Genomic DNA, 24218 nt, shown 5'->3' on the forward strand with positions numbered 1-24218 from the left:
CTATTACCTCCTAAATCTGTTTATAAGAAAAGCTAATAGTCATGACAGAGATATAGGACATTACAGAGACACATTTGTTATAATCTACAGTGAGAGACATTAGTGTTTAGGATATAATCTACCACATTCTCAATTTAATTGAGCAAAGTATTGGGAAAGAACCCCAAAACATTCATTTTGTTTTCATTAGGGCCATTTAGAGTATATCCAGCCAGGAAGAGAAAGATTTGGCTCATTTATGGTTTGCACTAAACATTTACATGTTTGTCAGTGTCCCGTTAGGGACTGATCTTAAACCACCAGAACTTTTAGTTTTTCCTAAGCATTTTAAATATATGAGAAGAATGGCCTAATGCAAAGAACACTCCATTGGCACTCACAAAACTTTCTTGGTTGTTGTTCTTCATCTACCAAATGTGGATAATAATACTGACATACTTTTAAAACACTTAAGAGAGTTATGAATGAAAAGTGATAAGTATGAATGACAGTATTTTTTTAAACACAGAAGCCCCAAGAGGCCATACTTAGGATAGTACTAGATGGTACCCAAACACATAGGCTGTATACAGATATTTGGGGAGGTTAGAGGGAGGTTAGATTGGGTGGGATTTAGAAGGGTGGGCAGGATGGGGGGCTAAATATAGCCCCTAGTCCTGGGTGGTAGGAGAGGGAGCCTCTATATCCCCCCTGTGGACTCCACGAGTCCCCCCTGATCCTGCCAAACTCTCCCAGACTCTCCCAACCCCCATTTACCCCCAAGCCTCCCATTGGATGCCTCCTGTCCCCAATTCCCCTGATCCCTCCTGTAGACCCTGCCTTCCCCTGAAATCCCTACCATGAACGCAGCTTGCCCCACTGATCCCTGATCTGCATCCAGACCACCTCACCCTCTCTGAGCCTGCTTGCCTCTCTGATTCCCCCAGCCCCCTGTGGTAGCCCCCACACCCCAACTTATATTAGATTGGGTGGGCATTTTTAACTTGATCTAACCCCCACCCCCCAACTTAACTGTGTCTGCATACAGACATTTGGTGATCATCTCTGCCCAAGATCACAAAATCAGTGGTAAAGATATAATGGAACTCAGACCTTCACATTTCCTGTCCAGTGCCCCAAATATTAGGTCAACCATCTCTTAAGTAAAGTACTAGCAGCTATTATCTTTATTATTATCACCTTCTTCATTTAATCCTTTGTGTGACAATAATACATCAATCCTTACCTTGGTGTCATTATTACACTGTGGTTTTCTGCTTCAGTGATTTTTACAAATGAATCACCTCCAATGGATGACTTGGTTGATGATGTATTCACATTCCTATGAAGAAAAAAAAATGAAATAAGATTTTCAGATGTTTATTCTGTTTCTCTAAATGAAAATTGTTTCAGAAACAATTATGTCACTAGCATGCATTTCCTGAAATACTAGGCACATCTACACATGAATTTATGCATGCATAAACTTAATGCCCCTTAACCTAAGGTGTGTATCTACATGTGGATGCCTTAAGGCACCTTAACATGGCTTTGCAGCCTGCCCTAGTCAGCACCCTGGACAGCTTCCCTTATGGCCAATTCTAATTTGTTCCCTTGTTCCTTCTTTCCTAGCAAATGAAAGCAGCGCTGCCAAGAAGTAAAAGTGGCAGGTGCTTTTGCAGCCACTAGCATCTCTCCCACCCCGAGGCAGAGGCATGGGGTTGCAAGAGCCCAGCTTCCCTGCTGACAGGACACTCCAGGGGGCTCTGCTTGGCTCAGCCTGGGCAGGCTGGGTGCAACACAGATGGGGGCTTGTTGCCCAGCCTGCCCTGGCTGAGCTGAGCAGAGCCCCCAGGAGTGTCCTGCCATCAGGGAAGCTAGGTGCTTGCCTGAAATGGAGGTGGCTGGACCAGGGAGAGCCACACTAAGTGCTGGGGTCAGATGCAGCCCCAGCCCATCTGCTGTCTCAGGTAGGAGCCCCAGCACCAACTTCTAAGGGTGCCTGAATCCTGGGCAGGTAGCAAGGAATCCTGCCACTGCAGGGGTGGCATTGCCTAGCCAGCAACCTCATGCATCTGCCTTGGGGCAGAGATGCTAGCAGCTGCAAAAGCACCCAACACTTTTTACTTTTTGATGGTGTCAGGTGGCAGTGTGTGGCCCTGCAGGCTCTGCTGTGGCCAACACAGCTGACATAGTGTTAAAGTGCCATACCATGTCTACACGTGGGTTATGGTGGGTAAACTAATCAGGCCTAAATTTGATACTTGCTTTATGCAGGTATCAAATTTAGTGCCAAATCAACCTAAGTTGCCATATTTAAGGCAAATTAAGAATGGGCACGTGTAGACCCATCTTTAATATGTCTTAAATATGGCAACTAATGCAACATTAACAGTCTTACTTCACCTTATAGGTGCATGCATAGATATGCCCACTGATTCTTTTTATATTTGGTCCTGTTTCTAGTTGCATGCACATTCAAACACCAGACAGTTCTCTTTTAATTGCCTAAAAACAAAATTCACGATTGAAATATGCCTGTTCTATGAGCCATTTTTTCTATGCAGTTCTATTTTTCTCAGGCAGTCTTCCTATAATGACACACTATGCACTTTAAAAATTGTATTCTATCAGTTACTTGGCCTTCCAGGCAGTCACAGGAGACTAAGAGTCATGGCAAGATATACTGAATCAAATTCTGCCCTGAACTGCAGATGGTACATTCTCCCTGCTTGACTCTTAAAAGATCCCAAAGTGCCACAAAGAAACTCCACTGAGTTTTTGATTGTTTTCATTAGTGAACACAGCCTGTTTTTACCAATATAAAATATGACCAGTTGAAGTTATGAGTATGGGCATTTACTTACATTATTGACCTGTATCCTATTTGACCTTTTAGATCATGATTCCTTGAAACATTTATTTTTAATTAGATTGGTTTAAGAGATTCTGCAATAGGACCTATTCTGTCATTCCTTCAATGGTCACAAAATATGCACCAAAAACATTTTTAATATCTACTCTGCTTCTCAAAGTAAGTCAGGTAGAGGTGCCTATTCCCCCTCTCACTTTTCTGCCTTTCAGGTGCCAAACCAGTAGATTATTCCCCTCAACTTTTCTCTAGTTCCTATGTTAAACAAGTACTTTTTTCACTTCCTGAAATCAAGTTTAAACCAATTCTTTGAGTCAGAATTCAATTATTTTTCTTGAGTTAATGGACATTATAACAAGTTAGTTGACTGCATATTCTTTAGATTATCTTATTGGAACATATATACATATTTTGCTGATTCCAAAAACCTAGAAATGGATATGAAACAAGGCACATCCTGATCCATAGTCTGTTGAACATCCACTGATGCATTAAAAAGTAATTATGGCATACTATTTTATTTCATTAGTCCTAAAAAAAGATAAAACAACTGGCTGTCTTGGAAATTTGCTGCTCTACTAATGTCTCACTGTGTAGATTCAGGACCTCATTTTCTCAGCTTCTTTAAATTCATTGATTCAAGATGAATGAACATATCTAGGACAGACAAGATGTAGATCATGTGTGCTCAGAAAGTTTTCATAGTATTCTTCTGAAGAAATTCTTTTATTGTGCTCTTGAGCTCTGATCAGTACTCAGAAACTACAGACAATTCTTTAAATAAAGAAGAAAAGCCATAATTATGTAAAATTATGACTGATTTTATATTCTAATTTAAAAATATAATTCATTGATATAATGGACCACATCCAGATGTAAGCAGACTTTTGTAAGTTTCTAAAATTGTGACTACGTGCTTACCTATTGAAGAAAGTGTTCAGGCTTAGTGTGGGACTGAGTGGGGAGAGGGGGCTCTTTTATTTAATTCTCTGCTTTTCTGACACAGGCTTGATGTGCTATTTTGGAAAAATCAGTTAAGATATATCTATATGACTTCCTTCTTGATCCTGGGTCTGCCCAATCCACCCACTTCTCAGGGGGCACTAGAGTACAAACTTGTAGGTAGAGTAGACTGGTCACTAGTATCCCTGAAAAGTTTAGAACAACTTCAGCATCCATCCTCTCCTCCCTCTCATGAGACAGCTGCTCTTAAGCTCTATAGAAGCTACTTGCTGGTCTTAAGCTCTTCAGACTATTTCTGGTCTCTGATTTCGGTTTCGTTTTTTTGCTGCAAGACCCAGAGTTGGAAAGAAAGTAGCATAAACATAATTCTAACTTTTCTATGCCTGTGGGTATGTCTACATGAGATTCTTTACTGCATAGTAGGCTAATGTACTGTGCAGTAAAGCATCACTAAGTAACTGTACTAATAAGATACTATGAAGTACATTAGGCTACTGTGCAGTTAGTTTAGTAGATACTGTGCAGTAGGGCTTGTGCAGACGCTGACCGGGAACGAATCTGCTCTAGGTCAGCCACACCAGCAGGTGTCCTGGTCCTGGCACTGGTCAGCTCCTAGCTTGCACAGGAACTGGGAGCCAATCAGGACAGCAACCAGATCCATCTTTGCTCCCTCCTATCCCAGCATTGTGGGGTTCCTGGCTTCCCACAGGGGCAGGTTGCTGAGCAGCACTGAGACTGGAGATCTATCAGTGGGGCAGCTAGCAATGAGCCCCCATCTGGGTGGGGAATCACTGCTCAGCCAGAGATGGCAAGGAGCTGTCCCACCAAAGGGGCAGTGAGCCCCTGCCTGGTGGGGAATGCAGTCCAACTGGGGACACTTTGCTAGCTGCCCCACTGGTGGATCAGGGCAGGGAGCTGGGAAACAGCTTGGGGGGTGTGTGGGGGGTGGGGACAGGATTGTATCACTGGGCTGGGAAACAGCTGGGAGGGGGAGGAATAGGTTCCAGAGGAGTCTTTGTGGATCTGGAAGCTGGCTGGGATCTGCCCCAGATGGGGAAGCTCTGCAGCAGCAGCTCTCCTGCCCTGTGCACATCAGGATCCCTCCCGATGTGTATAAGACCAGGAGACAGCTGTCTCTTGGCCCTGTTATCCCTGCTAGCCCCTGGGTCAGCAGCCATGGTGAACTGAGAGCTCCCCCAGGCTGCTGCAGGTAGACATGCCCTGTGCTACCTATTCCATAGTGGTGTAATAAACTTAAGTACCATTAAGTACTGTGACACACTCCAATACTATAATACTGGGGGACACAAAAGTACCCAGAGTAAGACAGGGCACTAGAACTGATTGTATTTTCAGGTGGGTAACATGAAGCTTTTTCCAGTTCACAAACAACTGATACTTAAGCAAATGTATATTAAGTGAAATATCTATGGACAACATGATAAGCAGTTTTTAGCTTCTGGGCTGCTTGTAATCTGTTCACTTTGAGTAATCCCTATCTGTGGTGCATGAGTCACAGAATAATGTTTCTACTCTTCTCCCTGTTTCAATGACAAACTTTTAAATCTGGAGAATGAAAAATACGAAGAACAGTAGCAAATAGTGAGTAGCAAGTAGTCTGGTTAGCACCACAGTCTGCCTGTTAATATATATGTGAATGCCTATGCAGAACACCCATTTCACAATTTAATTATTATTTATTTATTTTTGGAATCACACATCTATTATCTGCATGAAGGTTAGCAAATTACAAATAAAGATAAGAATTGGGACTTGGAATGAAGCCTCTCAAATATCCACTTGGTTTATTTATCCAGTTACCCAAATAAAACCTGATCCTGAGAGGAGCTGGACACCAACAACTGAAACTTCTCTGTGAATTCAAGATGAAGTAACAGTCCTCGTCTGATGGTAATCAACATAGTTCTGAGTTTGGAATCATTTTTTTCCAAATGATATTAAGTTTAATAGCCAGCACTGAGAATTGAACTGGGACTCTGAGATCTTTATTTGAAAACTATATTTGAGCAGTATTTGAACACAGTGGAGACTGCAATGTTCTGGGCATAGCTTTCAGATTCACAGATGCTTTATCATGTATGAGATGGAGGTTCTCCTGTGTAGCCCTCATTTATGCCAGTGGAGAAGAGTAGCTCTGGCATGCCCTCTTCTCTTCATTTTTTCCTCAGTCCCATATCTGAAAAGTGTTGGGGGTAGCTTGGCGGTCTCAGCCAGGTCCCACTAAAGGGAATTTTTTCTGCACAGGCAGAACTCTGCACTGGCCATTTCAAGCTATTTGCTGTAATGCAAAATGACTTTAGGAATCCATATAATCTGTCAGAGATTAATTTGTCAGTCACTTCTCATGGAGTTTGGCAGCAAACTTCCATAGACTTTCAGCAGGGAATTGAGGGCCCCACTTTCTTAGACATATTTGAAAATTATAATCCAAATTAAGTTGTCCCTTTTCTTTCATTCATCACCAGTAACAACAAGGACTGCAAGTGTGATAGCTAATTTTAGGTCTAAATCTGCATTTCTTGTTGAGCTCTTGGGTGCAAAAAGACTGTTGGAAGTGACTTTTTACAGTTCAGCAGCTGCTCAGCTGGAGTTATCATCACTGGAAGAGTAAATACATTTCTAACCAAGACAACAGAGCATCAACAACAACAACATAGAACATAACACTGGTCCTGCTTGCACTGTACATGGTTAATATGCAACTATTTCTCTCAAAGTTCCTTCTCATTAGCACTATACGTTTTGAATCCATAAAAGGTTAAAAAAAAAGGAATCTATTTTGGAGCTGTTTCAGGTCTGTACGGTTCCAAGGCTTATCTGGGGAAGAAGTCATCATTGTTTCTAAAATGAATATTTAGCATAGGCTCTTTCCAAGAATGCATTAAATATCTTTATAAATACTACTAGCCAATTGCCTGTCAGGAATGACTGGGGGGGGTGGGGTGGGGATGGATTGCTGCCACCCACTATCCTGCACCACCACGGGCAGGGGAGGGTGGTGGAAGCTTGCCTTGCCATCTCCTCTGTACCCCTTGGCCAGCACCCCATGCCACCACCACCTCCAGGGAGTAAGGCTGGGGGAGGGGGCAGTGAGGAGAAGGCCAGTGGTGCTGACCTTGCCCCCACACTCCGTCCCCTCCATCCCCACCATCCGGTCATGGTGATGCTTTGCCGTGTTGACACTGCCTCCTGTCCAAAACGCTCTTGGAGCACTCAGATTGGTTGTTTCAGTTAGGATTGTGATTGGCTGCCAAGACAACCAATCAGAGTATGAATAAAGTGTTATGGACCTACAGACAAACAGCTGGACTAAGGCTTTTATTATATTATAATATTACCAGAAGGAACCCATGGACAACTCTGCTTTTTACCTGATACACACCATTACTGCATATTGATTGACAAGATGATTCACATGTGTGATTTATAAGCCATTAGGTAGAAAATGGCACTTTCTGGCCCAGCTATCAGACTATGCTACATGACTGTTATAGCATATCACTGTTCATAAGCTGAGCAGTAAATGACTCTAGCAAATACATAAGCAATTAAAACCAAAGGTAAATCATTCCACATGCACCTCTTTCTCTTTCCTTCAATGCATAATTCTAGGTAACTGCCCACTTTTAGCAGTGAAAGCTGTACACTATATGGATCTATTACGACAAGTCACATACTTACTGAAGAAAGTGCTACAGTAATGGTACAAAGAAAGTGATGATAGAAAGGTCCTCAAGGAGGTCAGGCAGGAAGAAGTCATGAACTTAACCAATATTTGCTTTCCTTCAGAGCCTGCAGCACAGCTACTTCTGTAGTATATAATTTAGTGTAATATTGGCAGCAAAACTGTAGATGAGTCAGAATAGGTGTCATAAAGGAAAGACAATAGTTAAGGAGTTTCACAGCCATGTCAGAGCATAAATACTGACAGGTCAGCAGTGAGTGAAAATCATAGTAGTCTAATAGCCTATATGTAATTAATTAGTGGTTTCAGCCAGATTTTCCACTCCTTTCTAAAGAAAAACCAGAGAATTTAATTAAATTGTCTATACAAAAATGTTGTAAGAAATCTGTTGTTATGGCATGGACTCTAAAACCAAAATACTAACCAGAGCTACTGAATACAGTACTATTTAGGTTTTAACATCTTCTATAGATGATGTGTTAGAAGGAATAAAGGAGTCAAGGAACTGACATAAAAAGCTAAACATGATGGGTGGGGAGAGACATTACATATCAAATGGTTTATGTGACTGGAAGCTGATTTAAACTTGTAACACAACAGAAGTTCAGTGCACATAAACTGGTTTCAAAATGGCCAAAACAAATTTAAGATAGAGCTGGATGGATGTAGTATCAGATTTAAGTGATTTAAGTTAAACCAGTCTATCAAACTTTTGTTCTAGATCCCTTCCTGACTCAAGTTACCTTGCTGTTCTTCAGCATCCCGTGATTCTATGTATGCCCATGCTGTCTCCTCTGTGGAGCTGGGCCAGCCCTACTGTCACCCTGCTGAGGCAACAAAGCCTCTGGTCCCCAGCCCTGTGTCCTGATTGCACCTGCCAGTGGCAGTGTGGGGTGGGGAGGAGGAAAGAAGAGACCCCCACCCCCCACCATGCAGGCCCTCCCAGCTGTGCTCTGTCAGATTCAGGAGGCAGGGGGGAGGTGGGCCATGGTGCAGGGGCCTCTGTTCTGCACCCCCTGACACTGCCCAGCTTGGCTGACAACCCACACAGCTCTCAGCCCTGGTCCTGCCTGCCTATGCCAGCCAAGCCTGGCAGGGTAGGGGGAAGAGTTGGGGAGAACAGGCTCCCCCCAGCTGTGCTTGCTCAGGTCAGGCAAGGCTGAGGCCAGGCCCACAGGGTGGAGGATCTGCTCCTCCCCACCCCCCCACTGCTGCACCATTTGGCCAACCCAGGCAGGCAAGCAGGAGCCAGGACACAGTTGCGGCAGGACTGCCAACTGAGCTGCTCAGTATTGGGAGTAGAAGAAGGTGGGGGAGCAGAAGCCTTTGCCCCACGGGCCTGGCCCCAACCTCCCCAGGCCTGAGCAAGCACAGTTGGGTGGAGCCTGCACTCCCCCACCCTTCATCCTGCCCTAACCAGCACGACTGACCTGGGGCAGGCCAGAGCAGGGTTGAGAGCTGCATGGACTGGCAGTTGAGCCAGGCAGCTCTGGTGAAGGAGGGCGTGTGGGGAGGGAACCAGGGCCAGGCTGTGGGCTGGTGGTTCTTTGCTCCCCCACCCCCCTGATGCTGCCCAGCTCAGGTGACAGCCCAAATGGCTCTCAGCCCTGCTCCTGAGAAGATAGTTGATAGGAAAGGGAAGAAAATAGTTGGTAGGAAAAAATATTGTTCCCCCCGCCCAGCCTCCTCAAGCTGGGTGTGGGGAGGCGGGGGGAGGTGAAGGGTGAGGGAGCACAGGATCTCCCCCACCCCTCCAGCTGTGCTTGCTCAGGGCTGGGAGGGCTTGGCCCACAGGGTGGGAGTTTCTGCTTTCCCACCCCACTCTGTCCCCAATGCTCAGCTGACAGTCCTGGCATGGCTCTCAGCCCCAACTCCTGCCTGCCCATATAGGCCAAGTTGGGCAGCAGCAGGAGGCAGAGTTGAGCAGACCTCCCCACCTGCCCAGCTCTGATGACACGGGCAAAAAATATTTTTTTCCTACAACTATTTTCTTCCATTTTCTGCCAACTATTTTCTTAGATAGGAGTGGGGCTGAGAGCTATTTGGACTGTCAGGTGAGCCAGGCAGCATCAGTGGGGTGGGAGAGCAGAGGACCCCCAGCCCAGCCACCCCCCCTCCACCCAAGAAAGCACAGTTGGGATGGTGTCCTCCTGCACTGACAAGGCTGCTGGTGGGAGGGGGGCATGGCTGAGGAAAGAGGCCTAGCTGAGAGGCATAAGAGTGCACTCTCTGCCTTCTGGCCTAGTCAGTGCTGGCATCTGTGTGCTCCCCACCCCCACCTATGAGTAAATGTGCCTTCTGTTCACTCCTGATTCAATCTATGAAGGTCTGAGTAACCTGGGTAGATTGAATGGGTTCCACCTTGGGCTTTTTGAATGTCTATACTTAGCTGATGAAATTTTCTTTAAAATAAGTTGGTGTGCAACTGCATATTTAAACACACAGTTACACTTATACGCAAAAATGATTACACGTGAAAACTACTGTCATGATCTGTGCATGCAGTTACCTGATATCTTTTGTCAGTAATAGTTGAGGCAAAACCTGCACACCTTTCCTCATCCCGTGATTAAATATAAGGCCCTGTGTTTCTAGCCATATGTTTTCCTTAAGCCCTCCTTCTATTTCAGAAGTTCATCAGAAAGGCATCTGCAGTCATCCCTTTTTGGCTGGCCTAGTATCATAGATCACAAACTAAGGATTTCACTTGGCTATTACCTGGATGAGTGATATCTATTAAAAACTGAAGAACTGCTGGGGAATAGTGTTTGTTATTCAGTGGTTGACAATGGAGTCAATGCAATTGCACAGAGCATAAGAGAGGCCAGAATTTAAGTTATAAATTGTACTGAAAATCTTGAATTTTAATATTCCTTCAGTTTTTGAAACCCCCCCCCAACAACTCCTGCTGAGTCTTCACTCTCATGGAATCTACTTTCTGCTGGCTTAAATCAAATTTAACTTTGTAATCACTGGGTTGCAGGTGAGAAGACAAATGTTATTTACTTCAGCATTTAATGGGAGCAGGACTCAGCAGATCCTGCTGTAAACATTGTGTAGGTATTAAAATACATGAAAACATATGACAGACATTGACATATCTGAACTATAATTAAAATAGACTATGGAATAGCCTTATGAAGCAGATGAGAACATCTTCCACCCAGGACCTAAAAATAGACTATAACAAGCAACAAAAGTACAGCGTAGGGAACAATTCAGCACTGGAAGGTGGGCAGATAAAATGGCTAAATTTTTACATCTCTAATTTTATGAATCAATCTATCGGTGACATTTTACTGAGATATTTAACCAGAATCAGGACCCACAAAAAGCTTTGAGGTGGATGTCAAAGTTTAATTAAGATGAGCTGACAGTGAGAGTTTGCTGTGGTATAAGAGTGAATCTCTTCTCAAACCACAGGAATGATACAGAAAATGAACTGAGTTGCTTGTATAGGGACAAGAAACTGCTCAACTTCTTTTTACTTTGCAGTTTGCTGCTACAGAAAAACTGTCCTGTGGTCACAATCAGGGTAATTAGATGTGACCACTGTCCTCTGATTGACTTTTTCCTCCCCATAAAGGCCAGACTTTTCCAATTTCATCAGTTATTGGTTTTTTTCCTCAAGCAAAAAGTTCATGTGTGTGGGAACCAAGTTTCCCAATGGACCTTGATTACTAAAGTTTACATTTATACAAAGACAATCCTGCTTTAAACAGAATGCTACTTTTGGCTTCTATCTTCCTTTCTTTCTACACTGTTAAATACACATTTTTATATGTCCCTAATCTGCAATATCACTTTAGAAATCTAAAAATATTTTTTCCTACCAACAATTTTCTTTCATTTCCTGCCAACTATCTTCTTACAACTGAAGAAATAGTTCTTCCCCCTTAGCCTTCAGCTTTCCTAACAGAGCTGTAATCAGCACCACTGCTGTTCACTTCCAACAAGCCACAAGCAGATCACATAAACTAGGTTATTGCTATTCCTGAGGTTTTATGGCCTTTTAAAAGGCATTAGTCAATAAGAGCACTTACAAAATATAAGCTATCTGAAATGAATGATCAAAACGAAATTCACAAAACATAGATTTTTTTGGTAATCGCCAAAAATGGTTCTCAAACTCTCTAGGGCTAGGGACAGAAGTTACACATAAACCAGTTTGAGTGATCAGAAACTGGTTAAAACCTATAATAAAACAGAAGTTCAGTGCACATAAGCCAGTTTCAAAATGGCTGAAACTTGTTTACTATAAACCTAGTAACTAATTTAGGTCAAACCAGATAGTGAAACTTCTGTCCCAGACTCCTTCCTGGTTCAAGTTAAATCAAAGTCTTCCAGCATCCCAGGATGCTTTGCATCCCTGGGCTGGGCTGTTCTGTCTGGTCTAGAGAGCAGGGTTGGCCCTAGTCTTTTGCCCCCTAGCCAGAGCAGTGAGGGCTGACTGACAAGGGGTTGGGGGGAGGGGAACTGGGATGGAGACCACAGCTGGATCTGCTTGGGGTGCTGGCAGGGGGGTGGAGATCATCCTGAGAGGGACTGCCTGCTAGGCAAACTCTGGATGGGGTCTGGGGCCAGGGAAAAGGGGTTAAATCCCCCTTCCCCAGCTCAGTGCTCCAGCCTCACCCCCAATTCCCTGGGGAGTAGGACCGGGGGCGGGGAGGGGGAACAGCCTTTGAGAGCTTAGCACAAGCATATGCATAAGAAACTGCAAGCAAGCATCTACTATCAAAGAGCAAAATGACAGAAAGCAGGTATGTAACTAGGAGCTTTTGGTTTAAACTGGCAAAAATCTTGTAGTGGCAGGGGAGGAGACTTAACAGGGAAATTAGGAGTTAATGAATATGTAAAAAGAAAGAGAATAAATATAAATATCCAGTATAATGATGGATTAGTTGAAGCTGGTAATGATCAAGGGTGGAGGAGGCTGTAGCATTATTGCAACGTGCTTCATAGTGGGAAGGAACTCACCATTACTTTTGAGTGCTGCCTCAAACAGACCTCCTTGACCTAATCTGCTGAGCAGTTTGGTCTCTTTGATCCAACAATGCCCAGTTCCTGCTGTAACCAGTGGGAATTAAAGACATTTTTACATGCATTTCCAATGTGGTGCTGGGCACTTTTAATTAGCGTATGGTGCTAATTAAAAGTTCCTATGTATCACGTGCATCAGCAGTGCAGCGCATCCTCATGCTGAGAAAATGGAGGCAAGGCACTTCAAACTAATGCGCATGAAATGTGTTTTATTTCAAAGTGCACCACTGGCATTTTCTTTACTCCATTACTCTTAATGCTGGCACTCCAGCTGCCCCTCTCTCCACGTGTTTCTGTTTACATGCACAGGTAAATCTATGCACCATATTTAAGTGCTCTTATTCATCAGAAGCTTCTCAACCCATTATCAAGCTGACTAGTAGGGCTGAAATGCCACATTAACAGAAAATGTTCAGGCTTACCCTACTCTTCATTATAGGGTAACTAGAGATGTTTACCTCATCTTGCACTACATTTTTGTTTTCCTGCCCAAAATTTACATTGATTTTCTTAAAGGGATAAATTTATAAGGGTACCTATTTTCCCTATCTGAGCTGCACACAGAATACTTGGAAATGCTGTATCCAAAGGTCTATTTCCACTGTTATCTTTTCAGCTGCCATGGCACAGCTGGGGAAAGGGTGAGATGGAAGATATCCCCAGTGGCAACAGGTTTGCAAAACCCTTCTGCTGTTACCAGCTTCTTCTCCCCTGCCTGTGTTACTGCTTCATCTAGGAGATTCTGGAAAACATAGTACCCATATCTAAAAAAGGGGAAAAGGGGGATCCAGGGAACTACCAACCAGTCTGCCTTACCTCAGTCTCTGGAAAAATCATGGAGCAGCTCCTCAAAGAATTAATCTCAAAGCACTTGGAGGAGAAGAAGGTGATTAGGAACAGTCAGCATGGATTCACCAAGGGCAAGTCATGCCTGACCAACTTGATTACCTTCTATGATGAGATGACTGACTCTATGGATGTGGGGAGACCAGTGGATGTGGTATACCTCAATTTTAGCAAGGCTTTTGATATAGTCTCCCACAACATTCTCGCAGGCAAGCTAAGGAAGTATGGGCTGGATGAATGGATTGTAAAATGGTTAGAAAACTGGTTGGAGTGTTCGGCTCAGAGGGTAATCAATAATCAATGGCTCAATGTCTAGATGGCAGCAAGTATCAAGTGGAGTGCCCCAGGAGTTGGTCCTGGGGCTGCTTTTGTTTAATGTCTTCATCAATGATCTGGAAGGCAGCATAAAGTGCACCCTCAGCAAGTTTGCAGATGACACCAAGCTGGGGGAGGTGGAGCCGGGGGAGTAGAAAATATGCTGGAGGGTAGGGCTAGTATTCAGAGTGACCTAAAACAATTAGAGGATTAGGCCAAAAGAAATTTCATGAAGTTCAACAAGGACAAGTGCAAAGTCCTGCATTTAGGACAGAACAATCCCATGCACTGGTACAGACTGGGGGCTAACTGGCTGGGCAACAGCTCTGCAGAAAAGGACCTGGGGGGGTTACAGTGGACAATAAGCTGAATTTGAGCCAGCCCTTGTTGCAAAGAAGGCCAACGGCATACTGGGCTGCAATGTTAGGAGTGTTGCCAGTAGGTCCAAGAAAGTAATTATTCCCCTCTATTCAGCACTGGTGAGGCCACATCTAGAGAACTGTTTTCAATTTTGCCCCCCCCATTTACAGAAAGGATGTAGACAAATTGAAGAGAATCAAGTGAAGGGCAAAAAAAAATGGTGAGGCAGAGCTGGGGCATATATGACTTACGAGAGGCTGAGGAAATTGGGCTTATTTAGTCTAGAGAAGAGAAGACTGAGAGGGATTTAATAGCAGCTTTCAACTCCCTGAAGTGGGGTTCAAAAGAGGATGGAGCTAGACTGTTCTCAGTGGTGGCAGATGACACAACAAGGAGCAATGGTCTCAAGTTGCAGCAAGGGAAGTTTAGAACTTTAAAACATTTTTTTTTTTACAACAGAATATGTAAAATAATTCAAAGTGACCTGAAAAGGCAACCCCCCCCCCCCCAAACACAAACAAACAGAAAACAACAATGTTTAGGCAGTGTAAGATTGATGTTGTAGCCATGATAGTCCAGAAATTGTGAGGGGCGAGGATTTCTTAGGGTGACCAACTATATTTGATCCAATGAAAGATGCCACCCTAAAAGATCCTTGCTTTTCCCATTTAATTTTTTTAACATCTGAGGTTCTCTATATATTTGGGAGTTCTTCTAAAATTGCTGGAATTGCATTTTACCTATATTTTGCAGAAGGATCTTGGGGATTTCATGTAGTTTGTACAGCTTTACTGAATATTCTAATGTTTCATAATGTGCTGAATGCTCTCTTATATAACCCTGTAATAAACTTATCAATATCCCACACAGAAAAAGATATAAGATTTGATTCTTTCACCCTCAGGACAGGTGGTTTATAAAGAAGCTGGTTTTGGATAGATGAAATAAGACATATTTGAATAAGTAAGCCCAGGAGGCCCAGATCAATAATTTGTGGTGGCCCAGGTCAGTAATTATCATACACAAACATTCAGAGACTTAGTCAGGTCTCTGTGGTGAGAAAAAGAGGTTGGGAATATCAATGAGACACAGCTCTTTAGTGCGATTTCCAGAAATTTGTGGTTTCAGTTAGGTAATGAACATTGAGAACCATGAGCTATGCGATGGATCAGCCCAGGTAAGTACTAAGGGGCCTGACAGACATCAGGACAAGGGGGTACCAAGGGCACTCACTGGGGGGCTTAAATGTCTCTACACTAATGTGTCATGGGGAACAAGCAGGAGGAACTTGAACTCCTGCTTGCAAGCAACAACTTTGACCTGGTTAGGGTAATTGAAACCTAGTGGGACCCTACTCACCACTGGGCAGTAGGCACTGAAGGTTATAGGTTGTACAGATGGGATAGTGGGGGGAAAAAAAAAGGTGTGTGTGTGTTGCTCCCTATGTTAAGGAGCAATATACATCTATAATCAAGATGAAATCAGAGGAGGGCCAAATTGAGGTACTGTGGTTTAGGATACAAGGGGCTCGAGGGGAAATGGACTTGGTAGTGGGGATCTACTATAGACTGCCACACCAGGAGGATGAGCTAGACCTGGAATTCTCTAGGCAGCTCTCAGAGGCCATACGGTCAAGAGATATGATTGTTGTGGGTGACCTAAACTACCCTGACATGTCGTGGGAGGATCAGTAATCCAGAACTAATTGCTCACACAGGTTCTTAACCTGCATACAGGTTCTCCACCTGATGCAGGAGGTATATGATCCCACTTGGGGGAACACCTTGCTGGACTTGGTGCTGGCTACAGGGGACAACTTGGTGGAGGATCTGCAGGTACAAGGCAACCTAGGGGATAGGGACCATCAATTGATTGAATTCACTATCTGGCAAAGGTGGGAAAAGTAACCAGCAGGGCAGAAACGCTAGACTTCAGAAAGTCTAACTTCAGGGTATGTAGGAGATTAGGTAGTGGGTCATTAAAGCTCAAGAGCATTGACAAAATGGGGGTCCAGGAAGGGTGGTCGTTCCTCAAGGAAGTAATCCTTCGGGCACAGAAGGAGGCAATCCTACTGCATAGAAAAGGGGCAAAGGGGCCAAGAAACCCTCCTGGATAAACAGGGAAATCCAGGAAAGCCTAAGGGCAAAAAAGGGGAATACATGCTGTGGAGGCAGGGGGTAGCTACTAAGGAGTATACTTGCTTTTGCAGGGAATCAGTTAGGAAGGCCAAAGCAGCATTAGAACTCAGGCTGGTGACAAAAATTAAGGACAACAAAAAGTCCTTCTTCTGGTATACAGGGAGCAAAAAGAAGGAGCAGGGCAGCATAGGACCCCTACAGGTTAGACAAGGGCAGCTAGTGATAGATAGGAGGGACAAAGCAGAGCTCTTCAATTAGTTTTTTCCCCTCTGTATTCTTGAACTCAGATCTAGACAAATCTCCCAAATGCATTACTGACAGAAGCAGGAGAAACATCAGCCTACCAACTGTCAGTGCCAACCTAGTAAAGGGACACTTGGAGGGGCTGGATGTGTTTAAATCAGTGGGACCAGATAAGCTCCACCCAAGCGTGATGAAAGAATTAGCCAGTGTCATAGAAGAACCACTGGTACAACTGTTTGAGCACTCATGGTACTCAGGTAAGGTCCCTGAGGACTGGAAAAGTGCCAATGTGGTTCCTATTTTCAAGAAGGGGAGGAAGGAGGATCAGGGTAACTATAGATCGATTAGTCTCACCTCTATCCTTGGGAAAATTCTTGAAAAAATTATCAAGGATTACATTTGTAGGCATCCAGTGGGTAATATGCTGAAGGGCAACCAGCATGGGTTCATAGCAGGTAGATCCTGCCTGACTAACTTTGTTTCTTTCTATGACCAAGTCACTAAATGCTTAGATGCAAGAGTCGAGATAGATGTCATCTGCTTGGACTTTAAAAAGGCCTTTGACACAGTATCCCATCCTATTCTTATAACAAATTGAGCTGCTGTGCCATAGACGATTAACACAGTCACGTGGGTGGCAAATTGGCTTAAGGGTCATACCCAGAGAGTGATGGTGGATGGGTGGGTATCGACCTTGAAAGATGTGGGCAGTGGAGTCCCCCAAGGCTTGGTCCTTGGGCCGGTGCTGTTCAATATCTTCATCAGCGACCTGGATGAGGGTGTGGAAAGCACTCTGTCCAAATTCGCAGATGATACTAAACTATGGGGTGAAGCAAATACAGTGATTGAAAGAATCCAAATCCAGGCAGACCTGGACAGGTTAGAGAAGTGGGCAGAAAACAATAGGATGCAGTTCAACAAGGACAAGTGCAAGGTGCTGCACCTAGGGAGAGGGAATCACCAGCAAACCTATAGGCTGGGGGATGACTTTGTCAACAGCACAGTGGCAGAAAGAGATCTCAGAGTTGTTGTTGACTTCAAGATGAATGAGTCGTTAATGTGACAAAGTAATTAGCAGAGCTAACCACACTTTGTCATGCATTAGTAGGCGCATCACAAACAGGTCCAGAGAGGTGATGCTCCGCCTCTATGCAGCACTGGTCAGGCCACAGCTAGAGTACTGCATCCAATTCTGGGCACCGTAATTCAAGAAGGATGGGGATAGCTGTGAGATGGTCCAGATGAGGGTCACTCGTATGGTTAGAGGCCTGCAGGGAAGGACTTATGAGGAAAGACTGAGGGACCTGGACCTTTTCAGCCTCCTCAAGAGAAGGCTGAGGGGGGATCTTGTGGCAGTATACAAATTCACTCTGGGGGCAGGGGGAGGGAAAGGGCAGCATGGAATAGGAGATGCTCTGTTTACCAGAGCACCCCTTGGAATAACCAGAAACAACGGCCACAAGCTGATGGACAGTAGGTTTAGGTTGGACATTATGACTTCTTCACGGTGAGGGTTGCCAGAATCTGGAATTGGCTTCCAAGGGAGGTGGTGCTCTCCCCTACCTTCAAGGTTTTCAAGAAGAGACTGGACAAGCACCTGGTTGGGGTTACATGACCCTAGCACTTTTTCCTGACACTGGCAGAGGGTTGGACTTGATCATCCTTTGAGGTCCCTTCCAACCCTAGCATCTATGAATCTATGGAAGCCTTTGTTGCAGTATTTTGGCTTTTCCATACATTTATTCAGCTAATAAAAGGGTAGAGTGTCATTTTTTAGTAGTAAATTATTTTCCAAGCCTCAAAAGAAGTTCAATTTCTTGTCTGAAGTGGTACAATAAGGTCAAATGACAACTAGAACTGTCAGGCCAGGTGTGCAATACCAAGTAATTGTCTGCAATTTATGTAAAATGAACATCGGTATGATAGTTGAATAATGAAGACTCCTGTTTGCTAACACATTATTTCTGGAATCATCATAAAAGTGATAGTCCTGGGAGTGATTCTTATGCATAACCAATTAGTTTATTCAAACAGGCATCCTCATTCCTGTAAATCTTTCAAAGGTATGTGCCACAGAAACTTGCACTATGCTGTTTGAGGAATAGGATGAATGGACAAAATACTGCAGTTTTTCAGCTGGGCACATTCTTTTTATTTCCCCCCCCCAATATTTTGGTTGGTCAAGCTGACTAGAAAAACATAAATGCATTCTATATTCAATAGAGGTGTTAATGAGTTACTGACAAAGGCAATGAATAATAGTACTTACCCTAGTCCTAGCAGTTGGCAGACATTGTTTGAAATCTGCTCAGTCCAGTAATCTGCACATACTAGATGCCATTTATTCTCAATCCTGAATTGTACCAACCCATTGACACTTAAAGAACCATTAAACAGACGTACTATGGACAAAAACAGACATATGAATTATCAGCTAGGCTAAAGTACTGGAAATATAATGCAGACAACAGACTAGATGCATTAGTACTAGACCACAGAACTCTAAGTTACTTGGTCTTGCAGCAGAGAGGAAATATGTGCCATAAAAATGATATAGCCCAATGATGGCAAACCTGTTACTGACACATCTTCCTGCATTTTTAATCCCAAGGGCAGGAGGAAGGGAGACAGTGTCCAACAAAGTTACTGCCAAAGCCTCATCAATGACAGCTGTTCAATTGATATGATAAGCCCAGATTTCAACCAACCTCTTTTCAGGTTTTTTTTCAGCCAGCAGTACCTTATTTCAAATCATGATGCAAGGACTTAGCTACCCAAGTGTCACTGCAACCAGATTGGTGATTACCATAAAAAGAGTAGCTGACTGAAAAACTGAAGTTTTCATCTTGTGGGAAATGCTATCATTTTGTCATTTGCTTTGCCACAAATCTTGACTAAGAAAGACAAAACATCAAAGCTTTTTGAAGAAGAAAACATTCAGAAAAAAATATTTGGAAACATTATAAAAAGCAACTTGAAGAGGAGACAGTCACTTAATCTTTTACCTCATTATTAGAGGTGCAGACTAATATTGAAGCCAATTTTTGCATTAGGGTTTTTGTTTGTTTGTTTGTTTTTTTTAACTAGAAACAGTTTATCTCAAATTAAATTACATATTCTAGTACATGGTATTAGAACAAGTTATGGCAAAGACATCTTTGGAATCAAGTACAGAATACCAGACAGAGATTAATTTAGCCATATTTTAAAAATGCCTATATTAAAAATGTTTTAAAAATCTTTTTCATCTATTCTTTGTTAAATAATTATATTCACAGCTTTTGCTGTAAGATACTTTAATATAGTTTTTATTTTTATTATAAATTATATTAATATACAATATTAAACTAACCTAAGCTAATATTTAATATATAATACTAAGCTAAACTAATATTAAACTAAATTTAAAAAAAACCTATTTTTAATATATAATATTCTCACCATCAAAAATAACAAGCTAAAACAGAAAAGTTAATGTTTGCTTTTAGATATAGGAGCAGATCCAGTTGCACCCCCCTTTCATTCCTTCTCTACCCAAAGTTAATAACTTGGCAGTGGCAGCAGCATTTCTAGTCAGACAGCATTGGGTGCATCTACATGTTCATTAATGTACCTTAGATACTGCGCTTCTAGTTTATTACTTCCTTAATAAATGTCTCATTAAAATCCATGTGAATTCTTCTAAACTCCTCATTCCACAGCTGGTAATTACCGTCTCTCCTATTTAATAGTCTTCATGTTCCACTAATTAAGCTAGCCTTTCTGGCTGTTGGCTGCTTCTGGTAACACATTTCTTACTTAACCCTGCAGACTGTTTCCAACTTATTCCAGTAAAGTTGTATTTGTTTTTAATTTGATCTTAAACTGCCCCAATGATCTCATGAGGTCCCTTTAGCCCCAAACTTCTGTGAATCTGTGAATAATAGAGTCCTAGCTCCCTTGAAGATTATTAAAACTTCTAATTCCTTTTCACCCGGAGAAAAGTATATGTTGTACTACATGGGATAATGCACAACCATCTGCGCCCCCTTTTCAAAATCCTAGATCTGCCCATGTTTGCATATACGCACATTATGGCTGCTGAAGTAAACAGGAGCTTCACAGATGGTGGAGTCACAGCAGCTGTTGCTTCCCTTGCCATAGTAACTTCCATATACTTTGTGAGCAGCTCTGAAAAGCTGGTCCAATTTCTGCTCCCACAGCTGTCCTCTCCTTTGTTCTCTTAAAGAAGCTGGAGTCAAGGCAGTCATGGAAGTGCTAGATTTTGGGGCATGGGTTTACAAGCACTAATCATTTTGGAGTTTTCAACAGCAAGAGAATTATTTTTAAAGGAGTCATGTTTTTGCTAATACTGCTGACTTAACTCTTCAATTTAAGAGTTATGCTCTTAAACTGTTTTAAGTAGCCTGCACCTTTAAATTTAGAGACATCTCCCTGCATTTTGCAGGGATATCTTCTTGTTCAGATATAAAGTTTTGGAGTGAGTCACTTTCTTTACTGTCTCTGACAGAGACCTTGAGCCAGATCCTAAACTTGTATAAATCACTACAGCTTCACTGTGTCATTAAGAGCTGGGTCAATTTAAAACAGTGGAGGGTCTCTCTCTTTATATTTCATCTTTCTTTTGTTTCCTTAAATCAAACATAAAAGTCATTATTATTGAAAAATACATGGACAGGTTTTGCATTTAAGGGAGACTTACCACACTCTGCTTCATCGGATCCATCTTTACATTGCTTGAGTTTGTCACAGAGGTTGGCTAGCGGAATACATTCCCCACTTCCACAGTGATAATCATTGTGTTCACAGGTCTCTAAAATAGTTTTATCAGCAAAGAAAACAAAACTGTTATTCCAGTGCGAGCCTGGTCTTCCACACAGATCTTCCAACCCAGTGGAGGGAAAAAAAAAGGACTCTTTACTAGTATCCTACTGCCATTAGAATATATGTATATATAAATATACATACATTGCAAAATAACATAATATATAAATAAAAGTTAATGAAGGGGAAGCAATTAACAGTGTTGCAATGTGAAGTATATTGCTGTTGATAACAGTGTTTACTTTCTAGCATTTCTAGCATTCTGTTAATTCTGAGTAGCTTCTGAGTTGGCTTTGAGTGTAACAATTTATATAAAGATAAAACCCACAGGTGTAATCCTGGTTCCAGTGAAGTCAAGGACAAACCTCCCATTAACTTTTAGCGTACCTTGGATTTCATCCTAAAATATTCAAAAATAACTTGTAATTTTGCATCTAGATTCTTAGCATTTTTTTTTAAAAAGGTCTCTAACATACCACAAGGTAGGTATCTTAAGGGCCCCTCTACGCATGTAAATAAAGGCACAATGGGATCTAACAGACGATCCACACAATTGTGTCTCCTGCCATGCCACACATGCATGACAGAGGTGCAATTGTGGGATTGCACATTAGATCCTATCACACCTTATCACCAATGCAGAGGGAGCCTGGGATCGTGGTCCCTGACAGGGTTCATGACAGGGGCAATGGGGGAGAATGCTGCAGTTGCTGTGAGCCTCGTGAGGTGTGGGGCTTGAAGCCACGACAAAGGGCAGAATGTTGCCACCGCTACAAGCCTCGTGAGGTGCAGGGTTCATAGCAGCAGTGAGGAAAACCCTGATGTGAGCCCCACAACCAACAATGCTGCCATTACTGCAAGCCCTACAGCCAATGAAGCTCACAGCAGCAGCAGGAGCAGCATTCTCCGTGCTGTGAGCCATGCAGTTGATGAGGTTCACAGTGGGGGCAGCACTGGAAACACTCCCACAAACATTGGCAATCCATAGGGTCCCACATGCACCCACTGAGATTGCCCATGCACTCCCTGGAAATGACAGCTGTGAAATGGGAAGGGCCAATGGAAGCGCACATTTGGTCTCACCACTGGTGATTTTGGGGTTGGTGATCAGTGCTGGGGCCATGAGGGACCCTCCCCCCTCCTCCCCAGTCATTGATCTGGTGCCACCAAGACTCGGGAGGCACCAGTCATTCATGCCTACCAGCATGAACCTTGTCAGCTGTGGGGTTGGTGGTAGAGTGGCCATCAGTCTGGTTGTCCTCTTTCCTCTACAGGAGGACATAAAGGCATCGGGTTTCATATCAATACAGAACAACCAGACTGATGGCGACCCTACCACCAACCTCACAGCTGACAAGGCTCATGTTGGTGGGAATGGATGACTGGTGCCTCCCAAGTAGCAGAATACCAGACAGAGTAGCAGAAAACCAGAATGTCCTCTATGATGGCCACCCTAGTTGGTGGCAAGTGGTACACTGATGTGGTCAGAACCCCATGTCAGTTGATGGGCTATCAAGGGGCTCCTTGAACCAGATTTTTAAGAGCTCAAAACCTATAGTTGGGCCTAGATTTTTCAAAAGAGCTCAGCTCTCATTTAAGCAGCACAATAAGGAGAAGATGCTCAAAGCCGCTCAACGTTCAGGTTGCTAAGAATATTCTTGATGAGATGTACTATTATCAAAATATGCTGTTTTACATAGGTCAAAACATTTCATGGAGACGTATCGACTTTGGTGACATTTTTTTCTGGTCAACTGTTGAGGTCCAGGGCACTCTGGTCACTTCTGATGACAGAATGGAGCCAGTAGCAAAAAACAGATCTTTCTAAGTGGAAAATTGATAGTTTTACCTAATTTCTTTTCACAAAACATTCAAGAGATATTGCTTTCATTCCCATGTGAAACAAAAACAAATTCTGAAGCCTCAAAATTTGTTGTGATAAAGGAGTGCTGTCCATATTTCAGTACAACTCTTTTTTCAGTAGCTTACACTGAGACACTTACAGACAGATTTTCAAAAGATCTAGTTATCCAGGAGTGGTGCTTTTATCCCTAATTTTGCTACCTGTAGGGAAACAGAGTTTCAGTATGTTTCAACGGTATTGATTACGTGGATTTTCCCTTTCAGTTGACAGAATGGCTTTATAAATGCATAAATTTGCTTCTTTTATATAATTCATGTATTTACTAACTATTCTTTTTAACCATGGCCTACATCATTTGGAGATAAGCCTGTGTCCTTTAGCTACAGAGATCATGACTAAGCTCAATTATGATGAAAGTACTATAGAACTCTTTTCTTGTAATAAGCCAAAAGTGGCAATGATTGTAGCATGATGCAGGAAGACTAAACTTAATTGTAATTTTAAAGCACAGTGAAGAGAAAGATGCTGAAATAGAAAAAAAAATACCGCCCCCACCAAAAAACCCAACCCCAAACAGAAAAAAACTCTGAATAAATGTGGCATCGAAATCAGAGCGAAAGGGAGATTAAGCAGTATCTTACTCCTACAACACCAGAAGTCAATGACTATTAAAGGGACATTTTTATGAGAATTTAACAGCAGTTACTTGGTATTTTAGATTTGCATACTTTTGTTTATTTTATATTTGCATGAAATAAACCATACACTATCCATGACTTGGAAAAAAATGTGTTTTTAGCCAGTCACAACTATGGATGTTTGACTCTTCAGGGGTTAAAAGGGAATGTTGGATGTCTCATGCATGAGCAGTGAGTTCTGAGCTCATGACACTGAGATCATCAGCTAATGGAACAAGTTTTGGTCAGAGCCACCTCTCCTGCTCTACTGCTGCTCATCCCCTCTTTTCTCCTTCTTCTGAATTCTGTTGAGATGTGGCAGGGAAGGAGGAAGGGGGAAGATGAGCAGCAGCAGCACCTATCCCCTGTGCTCAGGGGCCATGAGAGAGCA

At 42.9% G+C, this 24218-nt stretch overlaps 1 protein-coding gene across 1 annotated transcript in view; it reads right to left on the minus strand.

Annotated features, from left to right (window-relative positions):
- TMPRSS15 (transmembrane serine protease 15) overlaps positions 1-24218 on the minus strand; it is a 102133-nt gene that overhangs the window by 16572 nt on the left and 61343 nt on the right. Inside the window, exons 18-20 of the mRNA XM_019476106.2 lie at positions 21165-21275; positions 18732-18864; positions 1226-1321 (exon numbers count right to left, since the gene is read on the minus strand). Of these exons, the coding sequence (XP_019331651.1) occupies positions 1226-1321; positions 18732-18864; positions 21165-21275 (340 nt within the window). The remainder of the gene's footprint in view (positions 1-1225; positions 1322-18731; positions 18865-21164; positions 21276-24218) is intronic.

Source organism: Alligator mississippiensis, chromosome 1 (assembly GCF_030867095.1).
Source record: "Alligator mississippiensis isolate rAllMis1 chromosome 1, rAllMis1, whole genome shotgun sequence".
NCBI lineage: Eukaryota > Metazoa > Chordata > Crocodylia > Alligatoridae > Alligator > Alligator mississippiensis.